Genomic DNA, 20,312 nt, shown 5'->3' with positions numbered 1-20,312 from the left:
TGATTTAATATATCAAATATTGATAATCAATATCACTTTTTTAATTTTTATTTTTTATGATGTTTACATGGTTGACCAGAATGGAAAGGATTGAGGGTTAGGGATAAGTGGATGAATAATTGTTTCTAAAGTCTCTATTTCTTCTTGTCTGTGGGGGAAGGGGTGAGTTAAAGGGAGGAAGTAACACCTATCCTCTCAGATGTCCCAGTACCCCGGGGTGGGAAAACGCCACCCAGTATCACCCCAGGGACCTGCTGTAGAGTATTTTCTGAAGGTTCTGACTAGGTGGTTTGGATAGTTCTAAAATGCTATCGATTTTGCCGATCCAAGGGTGAGGCAACTCTCCCAATGTCCGTTGATTGTTGTAATTGACTTCAAGTCTCCATTCATCCAGATTTTTGCTGTCCTTGTTTGCTGGGGTAGTTGTCCAATTTGCTCTGTTCTCCTTCCTCTATGATGGCACCAAATGAGCTGCCATATTCTCCATGTGCATCAGGGTCTGGGTCCACTGCTGCACCTTTTTCACTGCTAGGCAAGTCCAAAGACCAGGACCACATGATCCAAGTCCAGCCAGATGTCCCACCCCTGGGGATCACGAACCTGACACGTACCTCACAGGTGGCTCCCAGGACCCGGGCCAGGTGATCTGAGCCCCACCAGATCCACCACTCCTGGGGTTCACAAACCTGGCACCCACCTTGCAGATGGACCCCAGGGTACGGGCTGGGTGACCCGAGCTCCACCAGATCCTCCACCCCTGCAACTCATGAACCCGGCTCCATCGGACCCCAGGCTGGCATGGCTCACCTCATCTTAGTATCCCCAGTATGAGCTGGCTGGCGTTGCGGACTGACTTGGCGCCTCCCAGACCCTATCCCGGTTCTCAGATCTTCCAGTGGATGCTGTGAACTGACCAAGCCTGGTCTGTCCCCAGAGCTGACCCACATGTATGCTGGCGAGTACTGTAACCTGACATGGTCAGGGCTGCTCCTTGGCTTGGTCCTTGCAGTCACCTGAATGGACTGCATCCCTACAAAGGAGTTTCCCAGGATCCTCTGTCAGGTCTCCTTCCAGTGGCAGATCTCATGTGCACCAGTGGGTCCTTGGCCCAGGTTGGTTTTGTCCACACTTGTCCTGGCAGGAACAGTGGCCTTGCTGTCCACACTTGTCCTGGCAGGAACAGTGGCCTTGCTCAACTGCCCAGCACCCATTCTGGTTCTTATTATTAGGTGTTACACAGCCTTGTTTATGCCAAGACAGCTTTCACATAGTTCAGTGGACATCAAGACCTAGCCCAGCCTGTTTTACACTCACTCTGGTGCTCAGGAGTACCTGTGGGTGCTGGAGTGTAGACCAGTCTGTCACTCCCCAGTCCCAGTCCACACCCACACTGAGGGAGGCTCTAACCATGGCCAGCCCAGCCTGCTGCCCTCAGTCCAGCCCTCTTGCTCACCAGTGGGATTCCCAACCCAGCTGGGGTGTCTGCTTAGCTCCCCAGCCAAGCCTGTTCCCATCCACAGTTGTTGGGCGTGCCAGCAGAGATTGCAGTTCCGCAGGGGTGAGCCCATTAATCCCCCACAGATTCTGCCACGAGACCCGATTCTCTTCTGCACTAGTTATTATCTTGGCCCATCCTAACTTCACCTTTCTCCTGATCCAACTCTCACTAGTGGTTACTGTGATCTTGCCCTGTCTGGTAGGCCCCAACCTTGGCTTTGGCGAGTGCCAGTGTGTGGAGCTCAGTGATGATTGATGCTAACAGCTCAAGTCTCCTATATGTGCTGGTGCTTCAGACTGACCTTTAAAGATCTTCCCGTTCTCCCCTCCAAACCACTTGGACTCAGCACCCTTGCTTACCTGAAAGTACGGTAGCCTTGGCCATTGATGTCCCACAGTTGAGTTTCCACTCAGCCTCACTTGTGCCATAGCCCATACCCTATGTAAGCCTGCATGCCCAAGTCCCCAGAACCAGCTGGGCAGGGGCAAAAGGACCCTTGGCAGCCCCCTGAAACTACCCACTGCTCCTGAGGAGCACGCAGGATCCAATCAATATCACTTTGTAAAGCAAACCAAAATCTTGTGGAAGAATTTTATTTCATTTTCAAAGACAAAGGAGAGCTTTACAGGATACGTTATTCTGAACATTTTTCCCTTTTAGAATCTGGAATATGTCACTCCATTCTCTTCTGGCCTGTAGTGTTTCCTCTGAGAGGTCAGCTGCAGGTTTGGTTTGGGTTCCTCTATATGTCACTGAATTTTTTTCATGTGCACATTTAAGGATTTTTTTCTTTTGTTCAACTGAAGAAAACTTGATTATCATGTGTTGTGGTGAGGTTCACTTTCGATCAACTCTGTTGGAAGTTTTGTGGCCCTCCTGTATATTGTTTTCCAATTCTTTCTCCAGATTAGGGAAGTTTTCATTTATTACTTCATTGAATACACCTTTAATCCCTGCTTCTCTATCTGCACCTTCTGAAATTTCCCGAATAACCTGTTCTTTAAAAAAAAATCTATTTATTTATTGTTTTTGCACTAGAAAATTAGTTATTTTTCCCAGAATATTTCCTTTAAATTAAAGGAAATTGCATTATTATGAATATTCTCTCATCGGCTTAGATTGCTATCAATTTGTGATAGGCAGTATGCCCTTCCTATTTCTCCTTCTCTCCATAACTTTTCCTCTGCCTCTTTCCTATCTTTCACCGTAATAATCTCCCCTTGGCATTTTCCTCATCACTTTAGAAAATATATTTTTCCTCTGAAAGATTTTCTACTTTTTAGCTACATACAGGAATATCCTAAAGGAAAAACTATTAAACTTATATTCAAACTGACAGTCTGGTACTTTCCCATTTATCATTCTGGCACACGTAATGGGAAATACTTGACAGTGTTTATAGTCTTTAATGAGGAGACCAAACATTTTATTAAAGGTATATTAAGAACAGAAGCTCTAGCATAGATAAATTTACTGATTTTCTCTAAGCACTGGAAAGCTCTAGTCATTGGATGTACATTATATACAGCCTTTAGTAAGAACCCAGGATCAAGCAGGGCTTTTTTCTCCTTGGGAATGTAGGTATGAAGTAGCTAAATGATTTCTTTTTTAAAATCAATGCCTGGGCTTTTATATTGGTATATGTTTTCAGCATTACTATTAATGGGTCTTTATCAAAAGCAGATTTATTTTTAAAAGAAAAACACCACCTTTGTGCAGTCATGAAATGCACATGAAGTCATCACTGGAGTGCATGTGCATGTGCACTGTGCATTTTCATGCTTTGTTCACAGTATCTATCCATCTGATGCGCAAAGTTCAAAATGCTGAGACAGTAAAGCAGTAATGGACATTGACGTTTTTCTCCTGTGTTGTTACAGAGTGGCACAGCAGGTTTTGTGGTTCAGTGCAGGTTCTGAGAAAGACTTTTCTGGTGGAAAGGAATCTTCCATCCTGATGGCTCAGAATTACAGTGTATGGCATCGGCCATGATTTCTGTTTTCTCAGAATCAGTTCCTTCAGAGCAGTAGCAAAGATGATAGCTTGATGGCTTCTTTGAAATCCCCGTTTTAAGTTTGAGAGATTTCTTTTTTCTTTTAAGTAGTGAACAATCACCCTCCAAGGCCAGCTTTGTTGGTTCAAAGATTTATGAATCTTTAAATTAGATGGTTCTTTCTCTCTTAGAGAATCTTAATATCAACCAATATAAAAAAATGGCAGCGAGGCACAAAAGGTGGTATGTTGATACAGTGTGTGATAGAGGACAATTACTCTAATTGCATTCTCATATTCCTCAGGGCAAATTGAGTTATTTAATTTTACATTGGCAGATGAGCCGTAATTTAAAAGATAAAAAGGCTCTTTGTCTTACTTTTTATTGTTAGTAGCTTTTTCATTGTATTTAGCGTGTGAGTTTATTTCACTTTTACCAGACTTCTTCAGGTTGCAAGAAGTGCAATTTGAGCTTTGACTTTTGTCGACTTGTCTGCTGTGCTGGGAAGGGCAGCCGGGAGCTAGAACTTCACTGCAGTGTGGTTAAACATTGCTGCTGTTGCCTTTCTGTGTTAATTTTAGTTGATGACTAAATTTAATTAGTAACCTATAAAAGGTCTACTGATCTCTGGCGTGACATACTTCCTTGGAACTTCTTTAATATGGAAAAAAATGTCCAACCCTGCTGAAAAATGTTTACAAAACACTGCAATTTCAAATAGTTCTGAAATGCCACACAGGTTCTTAAAACTCAAATTTAAGATTTTGTGGAGAACAACAGAATCCGCTCAGAAAATAATACATTTGAAAACATAAATGACTCAGAACTTTGTAAGACTTTCATTTGAAATTATTGAAATTCCAAAATGTCTTTGTAATACCCTAAATGAAATCAGTAAGTATTTACTGGATGTTTTCTTGTTTCAAAGGCCATTTCCTAGAGAACTGGCACATTTTATCTTAAAAATCATTTTTTTTTAAAAAAGAAAAGACGTAATTACATCTGGAAATGATATCCTTGAATTTCATCTTCTTCTAGAAAAGTACAAGGCTCAAAATAGTTGACTCTAAATGTCTGAGCCAATGAAAATGCTGTGATGTAATTAAAAATACTTCAGAACAGGCAGATGCCCAGATTCTCAATCCAGTCTGCCAGTTCTCTATTATGTTGTCAGTAAAGCAACAGTTAGTTAGTAAGCATATTAACATCTGTGAACTTCTAAGAACCTATAAAACTATGCATTTCCCCTTATCGCAGATGAGAGGGTTAAATGAGAGGAGAAAGTGAAAAAGGTTAAAGATATTAAAAATCAGTGTCCTGGTTGCCATCATGACTATCACAAGTGAACTTTGGGGGCAGTTAGGTTTGGCCCAGCAGTTAACACCCTGTGTGGGACTCATGTTGATGTGACGTCTGAGAGGCAGCAGGTGTTTGGGCACCTCCATCCACATTGGAGACCTGGATTGAGTTTCTGTCTTCAAGCTTATGCCTGTCCTGGCTGTGCTGAGCTCTGGGGAGTAGATTTGCTGGTGGAGTTCTCTTCCTTTCTGTATCTCTCTTGTGTCTACCTCTCAAAGATTTTTAAAATGGTGAACTCCTGGGACAGGTGTTGTGGCACAGCACATTAAGCTGTTGCTTGGGATACCTACATCTGCTATCAATTCTGGTTCGAGTCCTTGCAACTCGGCTTCTGATGCAACTTCCTACTAATGTGCCCTGAAAGGAAGCAGGTATTGGTTCAAACACTTGGACTTCTGCCACCGACAGGGAAGACCCATAAGAGTTGTGTGTACATGTGTGTGTGTTCTCTCCCTTTCAGATATTCAGAAAGTGAGCTCCTGAGACAAAATTTTGTGGTGCATCAGGGTTAGCTGCCTTTTGCTATGATGAAAGTTCATATCAGAATACTACTTCACGTCTTGCCTACTGAACTAAGCTGTCCAGTTTCCTGCTAGTGTGCTTGGGAAGCAGCAGGTGATGCCTCAATTACTTGAGTCTGTTCTACCACATGGGAGACTTGATGTGGTTCCAGACTCCAGGTGTTGGCCTGGCCTAGTTCTGGCTATTGTGATCCCGTTTTAGATAAGAGATCTGTCTCTGTGTCTCACTCTCTTTGACACTGTGCCTTTCAAATAAGTCATTTTAAAGAAAACTGAGTGTGAACTGGTAATTTTGGGGTGGTCAGGGTAGAGGGTAATAGAATTAGTCACTTAGTATTTTAACCCACGTATTACTAGAGTGACTAGAAATTGTCAAAAACATTTCCAAAAAAATCAGTTGCTTGTTAGCTTTGGTAGGCAGTGATGTTTTCTTAAGTATTTTTACTTTATATTCCTTATAGTGGTCATACTATTAGGATCTGGAGGGATACTAAAAAATAGTCATTTGTTTTATCTTTTATTCTCTACAACACTCAGGGATTTCAGCTTTTGAGGGAAACATTAGCTATAGCAAGAATTTAAAACATTCCATGCAATTCTAGGTATGAAATGGATTATCTAAGAATTGTAGATGGCAAATTTTACAAAATTAAATCAGATTAAGCATACTTGTAAATATTGTCTTGATTTTGTAATAACCTTAAGAAAACTAAAAGAAAGCCACATAGATTATCAATATCTAAATAGGTTGGTTTTGTTTAATTGTTCCTATTCAAAGTAAGTATCATACTAGAAAAGTATTCTTTTCTGTTGCTTGGATTTCCTTAAATGAATAATTCAGTTAATGATTATCTGCTGAGACACAGTTTCTGATTCCTAAGACTGATTTAATCTATCGATTTGTGGTTTGTGCAGAGCTTATGTGGATGCCCGAGTTCAGCCAATCTATGGTGGCACCAATGAGATCATGAAGGAGCTGATTGCCAGAGAGATCGTCCGTGACAAGTAGACATCTACCCGCATCCTGGAATCCTATTACAACTAATCTGGCTTTAAATCTACTGCTGGGAAGGGGGAATGCTAACCATGTTTTTGTACAGCCTCCCTGTAGGAAAACAAGTCAAATAAAAATATCAACACAGCAGAAAGAAATTTTTCAATCTCGCTATTCAAAAATTCTCCAGTATAAGATCTAATTAACCTTTATATTTTGAATACAGTCGAAGGTTAAAGATTTGCCAGTTCCAGAAGCCTTAATTTTTCATTTATCTCTGTAATTCTGAAAAAGCATGAATTACCTAAATCTGTATAACATTAAGCCCGGAATAATTCGATGTTGCTACAGTATGAAAACATTTATGATGTTTATAACATATTGACGGTGATTCAGCTACCTTAGCTCCAGATTTTCTGAAACAGTGGTTCACCCAACCTATCCCAGTGCATTTTGAAACTCTTCACTCAAATATCGTATCCTATAATTATATACAGTTATCACATATTAGATAAAGATTAAATAAAGCTTTTAAAGATAAGTTTATGCAGAATGTGTCAGCCACTGCTGTGAAAAAAGCCAGGCTGAGTGAAGCAGGCAGCCTTCCTACACAGTGGCTGGAAAGTGCCACAGCTCAGCTGAGCTGCCACCACCGCTAGAGAGAATACCCTCGGCTCTCAACTACTGACTCCTGCACTGTAAATGTCCATTCCATTCCAAGTTCTCAAACACAGGAATAATCCCACATCATTTAACTTCAAGATTCGTATATTTTATAGTTATCATAGTAGTAATTTTCATTTTTGCAACAGCTTAATTTATTAAATACTTAGTGTCTTCTTATAAACCAGGTTGTTAAAATGTGGCAAACAAAGCTGGCAAGATCCTTCTCAATTAAAAAGTGAATAAACAGGTAAGTGATAATAAAGTAACAAGTAAGGTAATTCCAAGTCATAATAAGTGCAAAGAAATAAGGGAAACATTTAAAGTCAGAAAATAAGAAAATGACATTTGCTTTGAGGGTTATTACCAAAGACTAAATCATTAATTTACTTTTTTCTCTTTGCATAAGTGAATAAACAGTTTTTAAATGGAAATAGATGCATTCTTGCTCACCTCAGGAAATGTAAAAGGTTTTAGTTTGGTATTATACATTGTCTTTATTACCACTGGGTAGGTAGAGCAAAGGGAAGAGAGAAGATATTTCAATCCATTCTTTCCTTGAATTAACGCAGTTTTGAGTTGTTCTTGGACGGAAGCTTTATGGTTGATGGTTTAGGTTCTTTGTCATGTCATTGCTCAGCATGCCAAGTGACTTAGATCCTTTGCAGATACTACCAGCTGTTACCTCACTCCTGCTATCCGGGAAGTGATAGAGGATTAGGTGCACTTGTTTCCCTCCCTGGTCCACCACAACATCTTTCTTTCCCATTCTTAGTCTTCAAGGAGTCTAGATTTAGGAATAAAAGTTCAGTAGGATATAAAATAAGTTTGCACAATAGGAGAAGCTGTTGTATAAAGGGGACAGGTCTGAATTGATTAATCACTGGCATTTAGATTATACTGGACATTGAGGAAGTTGTTCTAACATCACAGGATTCTTTCAGGTGCAAATGACAAATCCAGTTTGAAACCATCCTGAACAAAAACTGGACTGGAAATAGAGATAGTCTCTGTAATCTAAGGAGCTAATAGGAGCCAGTATCTCAAGGGACTAATTGTAGGGCTTAGAATTGTAAGCACTAAAATACTGGATCTACTATAATTTCTATTCTCTTTGCAAATTGGCATGATGGATACTATAAAAGAACTTAATTATGAGTCCTGTCAGAATGACGGTGGACAGCTCCAGGACGGCATCCTTCAGCTCAAGGTCATCATAAGGTGGGAGGAAAATGTATTATGAGTGACATTCCCAACCAGGTAGGCATGCACTGGGAGCAGTTCCTAAAGCAGAGGTTAGTACTACAGAAAGAAAAGGAGCGTCTCTGGGAATTGCTGACCAATCTCTGTCTAACTTCTCTGTTTTGCTGTATGTGTGTATGTGGTATGTGTGTGGGTCTCCTCCAGAACTAAAAATAACTTCTAGTGTAACTTTCATGTATCAGAAGGTGAAAGAATTTCTTAGCTATATTTTAATGATATCTGAATCACTTCTCTTCTACCCTAGCGGTTAGCTTATTTTAGCAACTGTATTCTAATGTTGTATCACGGTCTAAATGTGGAAAGCAAAAATGTAAATTCAGAATATAATCCTTAACATTTCATTTAGTTCGTGTTTCCTCAATGGCTAACTTTGTGTTTTGCTCCTGTGACTTGGATTGTTGTTCCATTGTGTCTCTTGCCTTGCTGAATGCTTGAGAAACATAAATAATATTTCTCAAAAGAAAAAAAAATGCTGGACCAACACAGCAAGAAAGCAATACTATGTAAATACTAGTGAGAATATAAAAGCTTAGTAATTTTGCTTTGGGCTGATATCTTTAGGAACATAATTACTGCTTTAAAATTATTTTTGCTCTTTATTTCTTTGATGGTATTAGTGAAACAATTTTTGATTTGCTATTTCAAAATCTACTTCTAGATTTTAATCCAGGCATTTTAGTAATGTGTTATCTAAAGTATAATATTTCTTGAATTTTCCCCGTTGATATTATTTTGAGCACACACAGCATTTATTTATTTGAAGTCATTGGAAAGATTTGACATTGAAACTGAAAACAACTGTACACCTGTCTCTACTACTTTATAATAAATGTTAGGGGAAGTTTGGCTCTGTTTTCTGAAATATCACTTAAAGAAAAATTAGAGAAAACTTCAAACATTCTAAAATGGAGTACCATGCCATTAGCCTGCAGCTTCAAATTTTCTCAAACTCTCTCCCACTTTATTTGAAAAGCAGGGTAAGTAAGCCAGAGACAGAAATCGAGAGGTGATGATGTCTTTCATCTGCTGGTTCTCTCCACAAAATGGTCCTAACAGTGAGGTCTGCACAGAGCCAAACCCAGGAGCCGTGAACTTCATGTTAACCTCCCACATTGCTGGTAGGGACCGAGTCCTTGGGCCATCTTTGAGGAACAGTTTTATTTCTTCTTTTCCACCTGTATGTCTTTTTTTTTTTCTTATGATCTTATTGTACTGATGAAATCTTCCACTACAATGGTGAATAGAAATGTTGAGGAAATACAAGTTCCCCTGGTTAGCTCGCAAGCTGGGGTTGGGATGAACTAAGCTAGATGTGACCATGCCACCTGCCATCACACACGGGTGCAGGAACCCAAAACAGTCAGCACGGGTCAAGGCAGCAGCACCTGAAAGTGCATCCTTTAACAGGATGTGGGGTGGGCCATGCTGCCACTGGAAGGGGACAGAATGGGCAGGGCTGAACAAACCTTAACTCACAAGAAACAACAGAAACCAGGTTGGAGCACAGGTCATGCCAAGTAGGTCCTTGCACCTACTGATCTGCATAAGACAGGGATGCTAAGCCACAGCATCTAAGGGGACAGGACAAGAGAGGGGCTCTACCAAGTTGAATCAGAGCAACCACTGGCCTTCACAAGATCTAAGGCGGGGAATAGGCCCAGTTGGGCAGCTAAGGGGATACTCGAGCTGGGTTGAGTTTCCCACCAACGAGTGCATGGGCTGTAAATGGGGCTGCGTTCCGATCAGGATACGAGTGTAATCCCACTTGGCATAAGTGTGGACTGGGAATGGAAGCACCAAGCCGTGCCAGACTCCAACACCATCTGGTGCTCTGCAGGACCAGGGGAAATGTATGACAGACTAGGCTAGGTCTCAGCCCTTACTGAACCATGTGTAAGCGTATGGGGGTATAGAAGAGCCATGGCTGGGTTGAAACATCCAACAATAAGAACCAGATTGGGTTGAAGAACAGTCAGGAAACACCACTGTTCCTACTAGGACAGGAGGTGAACTGAACAGGGCTGGCTCATGGACCCACTGGTATGCGCGAAACCTGGCACTGGGAGAGTTTCTGATGGAGGAGCCTGGGCAACTCCCCTAGCAGGACACAGTCCCTGCAGGTAAGCGCAAGAAGCACAATAGGGAACAGTCCAGAACAGGCTATGGAAATTATCCCACTGGTATACACATGGCATGGATTGGGGGCAGACCAGGCTGAACCTGTTCACATCACCCGCTGGTGAGTCCGAGCGCCAGAACAGAGTGTGGGTCGAGCCAGGTTCGGTTGCAACACATAGTAGTACACAATAAGGAATGCCAAGGTGAGATGAGCCGTACCAGATGTGGTTGCAGCGCCCAAACAGCACATGTGAGAACCTGGGGGAGGAGGCAAAGCTGACAGGGTAATGTCGGCTCCGCTGCTGGACAAAGTGTGAGTCGGGATGGGGGCAGATCAGACTAGGCAGGGCTGTTACACCTGTGGGCCTCATGTGGGCTAGATAAGGGAAGGGCCACGGTGGGCTGACTGTTCTGACTGGTGCAAGCAAAAACTAGAGTGGGTGAGGGTTGTTTGGGCTAGCTGCAGTACTAGCTGGCAGAGGCTGGCACTTGGAGCTAATTCTGTCAAGTCAAATGCCAGAACTACCTGGATAGTGCATAATGTGGGAGTGAGTGTGGCCTAGAAGGGAAATAGTGGACACCTCCTTCGGGGCTACCACTCATTGGACAGCACGAAAACCAGGACAGAGGCAGGGGTGGCTGTACAGAAGGGCACCTGCCAGTAGGTGTGTGGGCTGGATAGTAGGTTGGTTGGGTTGAGCTGGGCTTCAATGCCCATCGACACGTGCGAGAGCTAAACAGGATGTGGGACAGACTTGACAAGCCTGCAGTGCATACTGGCAAGCATGGGAACCAGAGTAGGGGGCAGAACTGGTGGGGGTTATGGGGAGTCGCCCCAACCAGGCTGCAGCTCCAACCGGTTTACGTGAGGACCGAGTATGAAGTGGGCAGGATCGAACTGGACTACAACACCCGTTGGTTCACGAGGAAGACAGGGCTGGAAACAGAACGAACCCAGCAATCCCAACGACCAGCATGAGCATAAGCTGATTGGTGTGACAGACGGTATCGGACTCTGTACTAGCAAACTCGCACAAGAATCAGGCCTGGGATCATCTCAGATGAAGTTTCTTTGGAGATCCCTCCAACTGAACTGCTGATCTTAGAACCCCAACCATGAAGAGACTGTCAGCCAGTGGATTCTGAATAGGATTCATTGCGATTGGAACTGAGAGATTGGCAGCAATCCAGAACTGATGAACTATCAAAACTGTATGAGCAGGACCCTCAGAGCGCGCCTCCCGTTGGGGATCAGGGACGGGTGGGAGGTTGGGTGGGGCTTTTCCCTTTGTTTTTTTCCCTGACCCCAGATACGGGGAAAAATGATATTGATGTGGAAACAATGGTATTACCCACTTTCACCCTGTAGCCCTTGACCCTTTGTTCCCTAATCAACTAAGTAAGATTATTAAAAAATAATTTTAAAAAAAATTTAAAAAAAATAGAAATGTTGAGGATAGACAGCCTGCCCTCTTTGTTCCTGATCTGAAGAGCCTTTACATTAAGTATTTTTCATTTTTTTTCCAACTTTTTTTTTTGTATATGTTCTTCATCAGGTTGAGGAAGTTTCACTTTTTTCTTAGTTTGTTAAGAGTTTTTCCTAGTAACAGATATTGATTCTGTCAAACAGTTTTCTGGTGTCAAAGAGGTTACCATGGGGATTTTCTTTGGGCTGTTAGTTCACCATGTATCTTAGTGTGCTCCTGTTACTATGAATACAGTAAATGGTATAAATAATAGAAATGTACCCCTCGTGGTTTTGGAGACTGGGATTCCCAGGTTCAGTGTCTGTTCCACAGTAGGGATGGACATTGTTTCCTCACATTGTAGAATGGTGGATAGACAAGAGGGGACTAGTTAATTCCCACCAGCCCTTGGCATAGCTGTTCATTGAGGGCAGAGTTCTTGTGGCTGTGCCCTCCTAAAGCCCTCTCTTAGGTTGAGAGTTCAGTTTTCCTATGAATATAATCAAGTCTTTCTGATACATAACTTTTATTTCCTGTTTTCGTTGTAGTTGGGCCACTGTGTGACTAGTCCCTGTCAGTGGGTTATGGATGAAAGTGAGATATCCTGTGTCAGCAATCATAGAGGTGCTGTGGGGATCACACAAGTCTAAAGCACAGGATACATATCCAACGTCAGGGTCAAAAGGTTCATAAAGTTACCTGGACCTGCAGCAGACTGTGAGATAGAAACAAATGGTTGTTGACTTAAATCACTGAGCTTTGGGGTTATTTGTTGCTTCGTCTTAGTTTTGCCCAGCAACACTGGTAAGGAAAGCTCTTTAAAAATACATAATTAAGGAAATAAAATTGGTGTTATGAAATATATGTAACACCTTCTTTGACCTCCAAATATTTCCATGATGTCCACATTTCATGTGAAGTCAAGTATTTTCAGTTAGAGTGATTTATAACCGGTACTTCTGGACATTACTGCTTATAGGCTGTGAGATTAATATTCTGAAAACAGTACTTTGATCATTTCTTTATGCAGAAATCCTTTCTTAAAGATTTTTTTGTTGTGAAGTCAGATTTTTATTATTTTTTTTATCGTAAAGTGGATGTACAGAGAAGAGAGACAGAGAGGAAGATCCTCTGTCCGCTGGTTTATCCCGCTCCCCCCCAAGTGGCCACAACACCAAGAGCTGAGCTGATCTGAAGCCAGGAGCTAGGTGCTTCTTCCAGGTCTCCCACGGGGGTGCAGGGACCCAAGGCTTTGGGCTGTCCTCAACTGCTTTTCCAGGCCACAAGCAGGGAGCTGGATGGGAAATGGGCCTGCCGGGATTAGAACCGGCACCCATATGGGATCCCGGAGCATGCAAGGTGAGGACTTTAGCCACTAGGCTAGCACGCTGGGCCCTGTGCAGATATCTCTAATGGTTCCATGTCTGCCTAATGAAAACTAACTGTTCTTTACACTTCTTGAATCGAAGTGGCTCAGTGTTTTGAACAAACCTACATTTGCACATTTATTGCACTCTAAGTCTTTTAATGATACCAATGTGTTCAAAATTATTAATATTCATGGGCCTAGATGCAGAACCTGAAAAAGGAAATGTGGTACCAAAAATTTGCCTTTTTTTAAAATGATGATTTACTTATTTATTTGAAAGAGCAACAAAGAAAATGAGACAGTTTTTCCATGGCTTTTTCACTCCCCAGATGCCCACGAAGCCAGGTCTGAATCATGCTGGAGCAGGAACTCTGTCCTGATTGCTCACATGGGTGGCAGGGCCCCTAGAGCGGAGTCATCTTCTGTCTGGCCAGGCATGTTAGCAGGGAGCTTGGTCAGAAACAGAGCAGCCAGAGTCACACCAGCACTCTGATATGGAAACCAAGCATTGAATTCACAGGGTCTTAATTTGTTGTGCCATTTTTTAGGTGTTTGCTTGATTTTTACTACTTCTCTCTCAAACTTTAACCCATCAAACTGACTTTGGTCTCAGACATTTTGCTGTGAGTACTGGTGGAGACCATTGCCTAACCAACCTTTAATCTCTGTGTTTTTGCTGGTTATCTCAATACTATATTTTCTAGTCACTTCCACTAGATATGTCCACAAAATAATCGTTGTTAGAAATGTTGAGAGGCCTTCAGGAGTGGTACCTTCAAGGCTCTGTTTGGCTCTTCTAGTTTCTCCTTCCTGTGGCCTGGGAAATGGGACAATGGTAGAACATTTACTGTCTTGAGTGTCTGGCTTCTATCATTCAGCCTGCTGTTCAAGACTTATCCAATCAGTTGGATGATGGATCTTGGTGTTTGGGGCTATCATGATTAAGTGTACTATGCATATGCATGAGCACAGTGTTATTTTTATTTCCTTAAAGATGTGGAACAGTATTGTCCTCTCTAGTGCCCCAGCCTTGCTTCTGACTACCCTACACTGACAAATTAAAGCTAAATCTATCCTGAATTCCCACTTTAGTCCTGCTGCCTTTCCAATTTCACATTCTAACCCTAATCAAAGTAGTATACAGGCATTGGAATGTGACAATTGAGGACAATTTCCCCAAGCACAAAAATGTATAGGAATACAAAAGACAAGCTTCAAAACCAGCTTTCTGTTCTTTAAGAGGCGGTGGGGAAAGAATTGTGACTTTTGAGCCAGTAATATCTGTGTTCCACTTTAAAGGCTCCATCTACTAGTGTAAGCATCTGTGTATATCAGACACACCGAGCTTCCATTTTCAAAAATCTGGAAAAGGAGTACAACATGTGTCTTGCAGAAACTGAAAATCAGGGAAATTTATCCATTCAACAAATATATGTGGTGAAAATAAAGCAGCAAAATGGCAGAAGTACCTTATCTCACGGAACTTGTATCGTAATCTAAGGAAATCAAGAAAATAAGTTAGTAAGATACTTGTTACAATAGACGATGAGACATGCTATGGAGAAAAACAGAGCCAGGAAGGGGGATAGGAAATGCTGTTTATAACCTCTGTTTGTGGCTGAGTTGCTTGACTCCAGGAATTGGTCTTTTTCTCCCGTATCTCTAGCATTTATCACAAAGTCAGCTGTATATGAATTGCTGCACAAATATTTTCTGCTGGAAAGGCATGAAGACACTGTTGGAAAGAGAAGTTTATCTCATGAAATCATTGTAAGACTGCTCACCTGGTCACTTTCACATGCATCCAGATAAGCAGTAATTATGTCAGCAAGAATGGTGCCCTTCCCTTCTCCTTGTTTTTGCTAGATTAACTGTCCTATTCACTATTAATTTCATGTATTTTTTTTTCTTTGAAGTCAGGAAGCTTTTAATGTGCCTGCCAAGAAACAATACATCTTTGATTTAAAAAAAAATGCATGAATTTGTCAAGCTATGCTTGATGGGTAATATAGAGAACAATCTGGCAGATGATTCAGTGTGTCGATGTTTGTAATAAAGAGATTTTGTATTCTACATTGGAAGGCTGGTATACAGATGCTATAAATACTAAAATCATACTTTAACATTCATGTCAAGGGATGATTTGCTTACTAGGTGGTTAAATAAGGTAAAAATCCAGTATGCACAAAGTGTCATCTCATAACAGGCCTTTCAGATGATCCTGGCTTTCCTTTTTTCATTTTAAGTGTCACAAGCTGAATATAAAAGGCATAACAAATATTATGCATATGAGGCTTAATAGATTGAAATATTTTTAGACCTACAAAATTTGGCAGACTGCAGCACCAGGATTATTAACCTGAAGTAATAAATAGCCTAGCTCCTAGAGTTATTTGATGAACAAATTAGATAACATATGTAAAAATCTTTATATGAATCACAAAGCTTATGCCTGTATCACCCATTATTATCTCCACAAGGGTGGGGATATTGGTTACTGTGGTATCTTCATTAGCTATTATAAAACACGTGTTCAAAGGCCTGGCCTGGTAGTCTAGTGGCTAAAGTCCCCACTTCGCATGCATTGGGATCCCATATGGCCTTATGAGCGCTGGTTCTAATCCCGGCATGCCCCACTTCCCATCCAGCTCCCTGCTTGTGGCCTGGGAAAGCAGTGGAGAGCAGCCCAAAGCCTTGGGCCTCTACACCCTCCTGGGAGACCTGGAGGAAATTCCTGGCTCCTGGCTTTGGTTTCGCACAGCTCTGGCCGTTGTGGCCACTTGGGGAGTGAACCAGCATCTTCCTCTCTGTCTCTGTTCTCTATGACTTTCCAATAAAAATAAATCTTAAAAAAAAATAAATGTTCAGGAAGTATTGGTAAGTAAATGAATATTTACCATTGTATTTAGTAATCATTTCATAGGAGAAAATGATTAGATATGCTAGGATTCCATTAGGTTATAATCTGAATTCTTGCAATTCCAGATTTAATCTAGTTCATACTTTCTACTCCAGTGGCATGATATAATCTCCACTCAAGAAATGCAAGAATCCTGTCTCCTCAACGATTAATGCCTTCCTCTCTTGTCTGTCCAAAGTTTAAAAGAAAAAAAAAATCCAGTCTTTCTTTGAACTATTTTAAAATATGTGCATTTGATTTCTCAAAGTAACAAAATAAAAAATAATAATCATTTTTACATTTGTCCCCAATGACCCTTTGAATATGGTAAACATCCATAAATATTTGTTGATTGAATTATTTTTACAGTTGCAATTTTTTAAGGATTTATTTTTATTGCAAAGTCAGATATACACAAAGGAGGAGAGACAGAGAGATGCGTCCAATGATTCACTCCCCAAGTAGCCGCAAAGGCTATAGCTCAGCCAATCCGAAGCCAAGAGCCAGGCGCTTCTTCCAGGTCTCCCGCACGCGGGTGCAGGATCCCAAGGCTTTAAAGGCTATCCTTGACTTTCCCAGGCCAGGAGCAGGGAACTGGATGGGAAGCAGGGCTGGCTAGTTGCAATTTTTAATCCGAGGAAAACAGGATCAACTTCCCGAGACGCTCTCTTGCCCTACACCAAGAAGCAATTGTTTAAATTTTTCTCTAATAAACGCAGTTTGCTGTAAAAAAATATGTATATATTTCGGCGATATCACAGTCTGCAACGTCCAGGAACAAACTATTTCAATTCCCAATTCCAGTAACTGTATTAGGGATTACCCTTGGTGTTAATCAGTTCTCTGATCCCCTCCCCTCCACTATCTTATCCAATTAATAAGGCTGGAATAATGGTGGTTGTCATTCCGGGTACAAAGTTATAGGGTGCTTCACCCGTAAATCATTGCACGTGTAAACTGGGTGTTTAGGGAAGGCTGTAATCCATCATTTAATGAGATATATTTCGAGTTCAGTTTCAAAAAGAAAAGGGAAATTAGGGAGAAAGGAGCGAAGCTGGGAAAGCGCTCTGGCCAGGTGCAATACTCGGCGATGTTTTTCTGTGTTGGTTGCCAACTATCTCCATATCGTACTCCGTTTATTTATCTGACGGCGCTGCTGCAGAGCGGAGCTAAGTCGAGCAACACTCAACCTGGTCTTCTCCAGTCTTGAAAATGTTTGCTCTGGCGGCTTCTGACTTTTTTTTTCCAACATAAAACGATCCAGCTGAATCCAAGGCAAACGTGTTACTATTGCAGGGTTCCTCAGAGGTCGTACATTTACGATTTTTGGATTTGGGCACACGGCCCAACACTAAAGCCCAGCACGGAGTCGACTAGACAACTCTGAGAAAGCTGTTAAAACTTGCCCTTGGCGCGGCGGGGCCGGCGGTACGGGATGCCGAGGGCCATGGCGGGAAGCGAGCTGGCTTTGCCCAGCGCTTTCCTTTTCCTGTCACCGAACTGGAGGAATAGCAATGCAGAGGCGGCCAGCCGACCCGCAGGTAGGTACGTAGGCGTAGGGAGGCAGGTAGGAGTGTGTGTGTGTGTGGTGTGTGTGGGGGTGTCTGTTTCGAGGCTGGCACAGGGAAGAGGAAGGAGAAAGCGGCACTGGCGCGGAACGAGCCCCGACGCAGCCCGGGCGCCTCCTCGGCCGCCGGGCGCGGGCGCCTCCTCAGCCGGGAGCGGTCGTCCGGATCCAGCCTCTTCCAGAACGCTCCTCGCCGCTCCCGCAGGCCCCGCCCCCGGCCGGGGCTTCCCCCGCCGCCCGCCTCGTTTGCATGGCGCGCCCGTCCCCCGCTGCCATTGGCCGGCGCCGCGCCCCGCCCCCGCCGCGGCGGGGTTCCATCCCCCGAGCCGCCCGGAGCTGCGGGCAGCGGGCGGACTGTTAAACCGCGGCGGCGGCGGCAGGCGGGCCGGGCGCGGGCGCGCTCTGGAGACGAGGCGGCGGCGCCGGCCCGGGCGGGGGGAGGCGGGCGGGCAGCTAGCGAGCACTTCGGCAGCCCCCACCACGGCCGGACCGACGGTGCGGCGGCAGAGGGGAGCCGGGGCGCCCCAGCAGGCGAGTGGCCGGCGTCTCAGCGGAGGGCTGAGGGCGGTGTGGGTGTCCTCGGCCGGGCACGGCGGAGCGCGGGGAGGGCGCAGCAGAGACGCCCGCCGGCCGGACCTGCCGGCTCGGCAGCCCCTCGGGGCCCCGAATCCTCCGCTTCGTTGGCACAGCCCCGGGCTCCGGGGCACGGGTCGGATCGCAGCCAAATTTATAAACGGCTAAACCGGAGGACAGCCTTGGCAGAAGCCGGAGGGAGGGGAAGGGAGCGGTGGAGGGCGGGGCGGGGGCGGGCCTAACCGATGGTCACGTGGCGAAGGGGCGTGGCTTGGCTTGCCTCCCTTTTGTTTGGGCCGGCGCGTGCGCGCGAGACAGAACCCTGGGCGTGCTGGAGCCCGCCCCTCGCCCCGAGCGGCCGCACCTCCCCGAGTGGGTGTGGTGACAGCTGTTTTGGGTCCGGACGGTGAGGTGAAGCCACTGCAGTTGGATAGGACCCTCTTTTTTTTGTTATTTTAATTTCATGCTTCGTTTCAGGCAATCATGGAGTTGGCTTTTAGAATTAAGTAATACGTAAAGGAATCTGTAAGATTCCAAGTTTATGTCACTTTGGATGCGCTTAGGTAGGGTTCAGCGTTGCTGGAAAAACTGAGAGTGTGTGTTGAAAGAATGTAAGACCGCGTGCTGGTTTCAAAAAACCTCGGGAGAAGAGGCTGGCTTTAAGGACCGGGAAATAACTTGTGGATAGATGTTGTTGTAATGCTTTTTTACCCGGGAGAATTGAGTGTGTGATGAAGTCCTTTGCCCTCCTGTCAGATCAGGAGTGTGGAAAGCACGCTTGTTTTCGATTCTTCAAACTTAAAAGCAGGCATATGCCGGTGGCGAAACAATCTTGGGTTTATTTTATTTCTTATTCTATTTTTTTTTTTACCAGTTAGATGAATTTCTTGCTGTGTTTGAGCCAGTAGGTTTTTTTTTTTTTTTAATTATTGGAAAGAGCAGAATTCTTAGCGAGGAAACGCCAGTAAAATATGTATGAATATAACAGACAAATCTGGCAATGTTTTGGCTGGGGAAAAGTAGCTGTAAGAATAATGGAGGAAACTGCGTGTTCTGGAATGCAGGTTATTTGAGAAAGACACTTAGAACAAGTCACAACCTCTCCGATCTCAAATCTGTTGCTTGTAAAGAGTTTCATAAAATCCCTGCCTTAACAGAGTGTAAGCAAGACCAAATACTTCATTAGTACAAATTTTATTAATTTTTTGAAAATGTTTAAAGGCAGATTTACAAAGAGAAGGAGAGACAGAAGGATCCTGCATCTGCTGGTTCGCCTCCCAAATGGCCACAAAGGCTAGAGCTGAGCTGATCCGAAGTCAGGAGCTTCCTCCAAATCTCCCATGTAGGTGTAGCATCCCAAGGCCATTGCACTGGCTCCAGCATTAGTAATATTTACCTACATCGCATTTGCAAAATTTTGTTAACAGTTTTTTTTAAGCCAGTTCATTGAGAATATGAACAGTAGGTGAATCATTAAGTTGGAATTATTTGGTTGTCAAACTCAGTTTAGATAGTAGCTTTGATTCTGTCTCAAAGCCCACCTACTTTTACAGACAAATGTCAGACATTTCCTTGCAGTTTTAGTCCATAGATTAGTATTATTTTTCCCTAGCCTTTCTGGAATAATTCAGGCTGTTCATATGGCATTGTTTTATACATTTTTGTTTTGTTTCATTATATATGCTCTTTCAAGCTAACAATTGCTTATTTTGTTAAATTAATTTTAAAAAGAGCTGTGTGCAAAAATGTAAAAATAATTTGTTCTATATTATGTTTCTTTTTTTCTCTTTCTTGTAATATTTCCATATTATTGTCCAGACTATCATGCTCATTCTTGCCTAGTGTTAATGAGCATGCGTCCTGTTACATCTTTATTCATCATCCAATAATGTTATATAATGAAAATTTGCCTTGAATTTAAACGATTTTTCACTGAATACCTATGATTTATCTGTTAGTTTCTGAATTTATTATAAGATGCCTGAGGGAATTTTGATCTTTTACATGCTACAGATTACACAGTGGGCAG

General features: G+C 43.0%; 3 protein-coding genes across 6 annotated transcripts in view; all 3 read left to right on the top strand.

Moving 5' to 3' along the window:
• ACADL (acyl-CoA dehydrogenase long chain) overlaps positions 1-6,907 on the top strand; it is a 49,198-nt gene extending 42,291 nt beyond the window's left edge. Inside the window, exon 11 of the mRNA XM_058664947.1 lies at positions 6,287-6,907. Within this exon, the coding sequence (XP_058520930.1) occupies positions 6,287-6,380 (94 nt within the window). The 3' untranslated portion in view covers positions 6,381-6,907. The remainder of the gene's footprint in view (positions 1-6,286) is intronic.
• A 10,508-nt stretch (positions 6,908-17,415) lies between these two features.
• KANSL1L (KAT8 regulatory NSL complex subunit 1 like) overlaps positions 17,416-20,312 on the top strand; it is a 105,779-nt gene continuing 102,882 nt past the window's right edge. Inside the window, exon 1 of one of the 4 annotated variants that reach the window (XM_058664941.1) lies at positions 17,416-17,684. The gene's annotated coding sequence lies outside the window, so the exon portion shown is untranslated. Of the gene's footprint in view, positions 17,685-18,669; positions 18,695-20,312 lie in introns of those variants that run through there. The other 3 variants (XM_058664944.1, XM_058664943.1, XM_058664942.1) reach the window with 3 other exon arrangements.
• LOC131480337 (skin secretory protein xP2-like) lies at positions 17,579-18,525 on the top strand. Its single transcript, XM_058664291.1, has 2 exons — positions 17,579-17,684; positions 17,768-18,525. The coding sequence occupies exons 1-2, from the start codon at positions 17,579-17,581 to the stop codon at positions 18,523-18,525; spliced, it is 864 nt and encodes a 287-aa protein (XP_058520274.1).

The sequence above is a fragment of the Ochotona princeps genome, chromosome 5 (assembly GCF_030435755.1).
Source record: "Ochotona princeps isolate mOchPri1 chromosome 5, mOchPri1.hap1, whole genome shotgun sequence".
Taxonomy (NCBI): domain Eukaryota; kingdom Metazoa; phylum Chordata; class Mammalia; order Lagomorpha; family Ochotonidae; genus Ochotona; species Ochotona princeps.
This window is presented reverse-complemented; position numbering and strand designations above follow the sequence as displayed.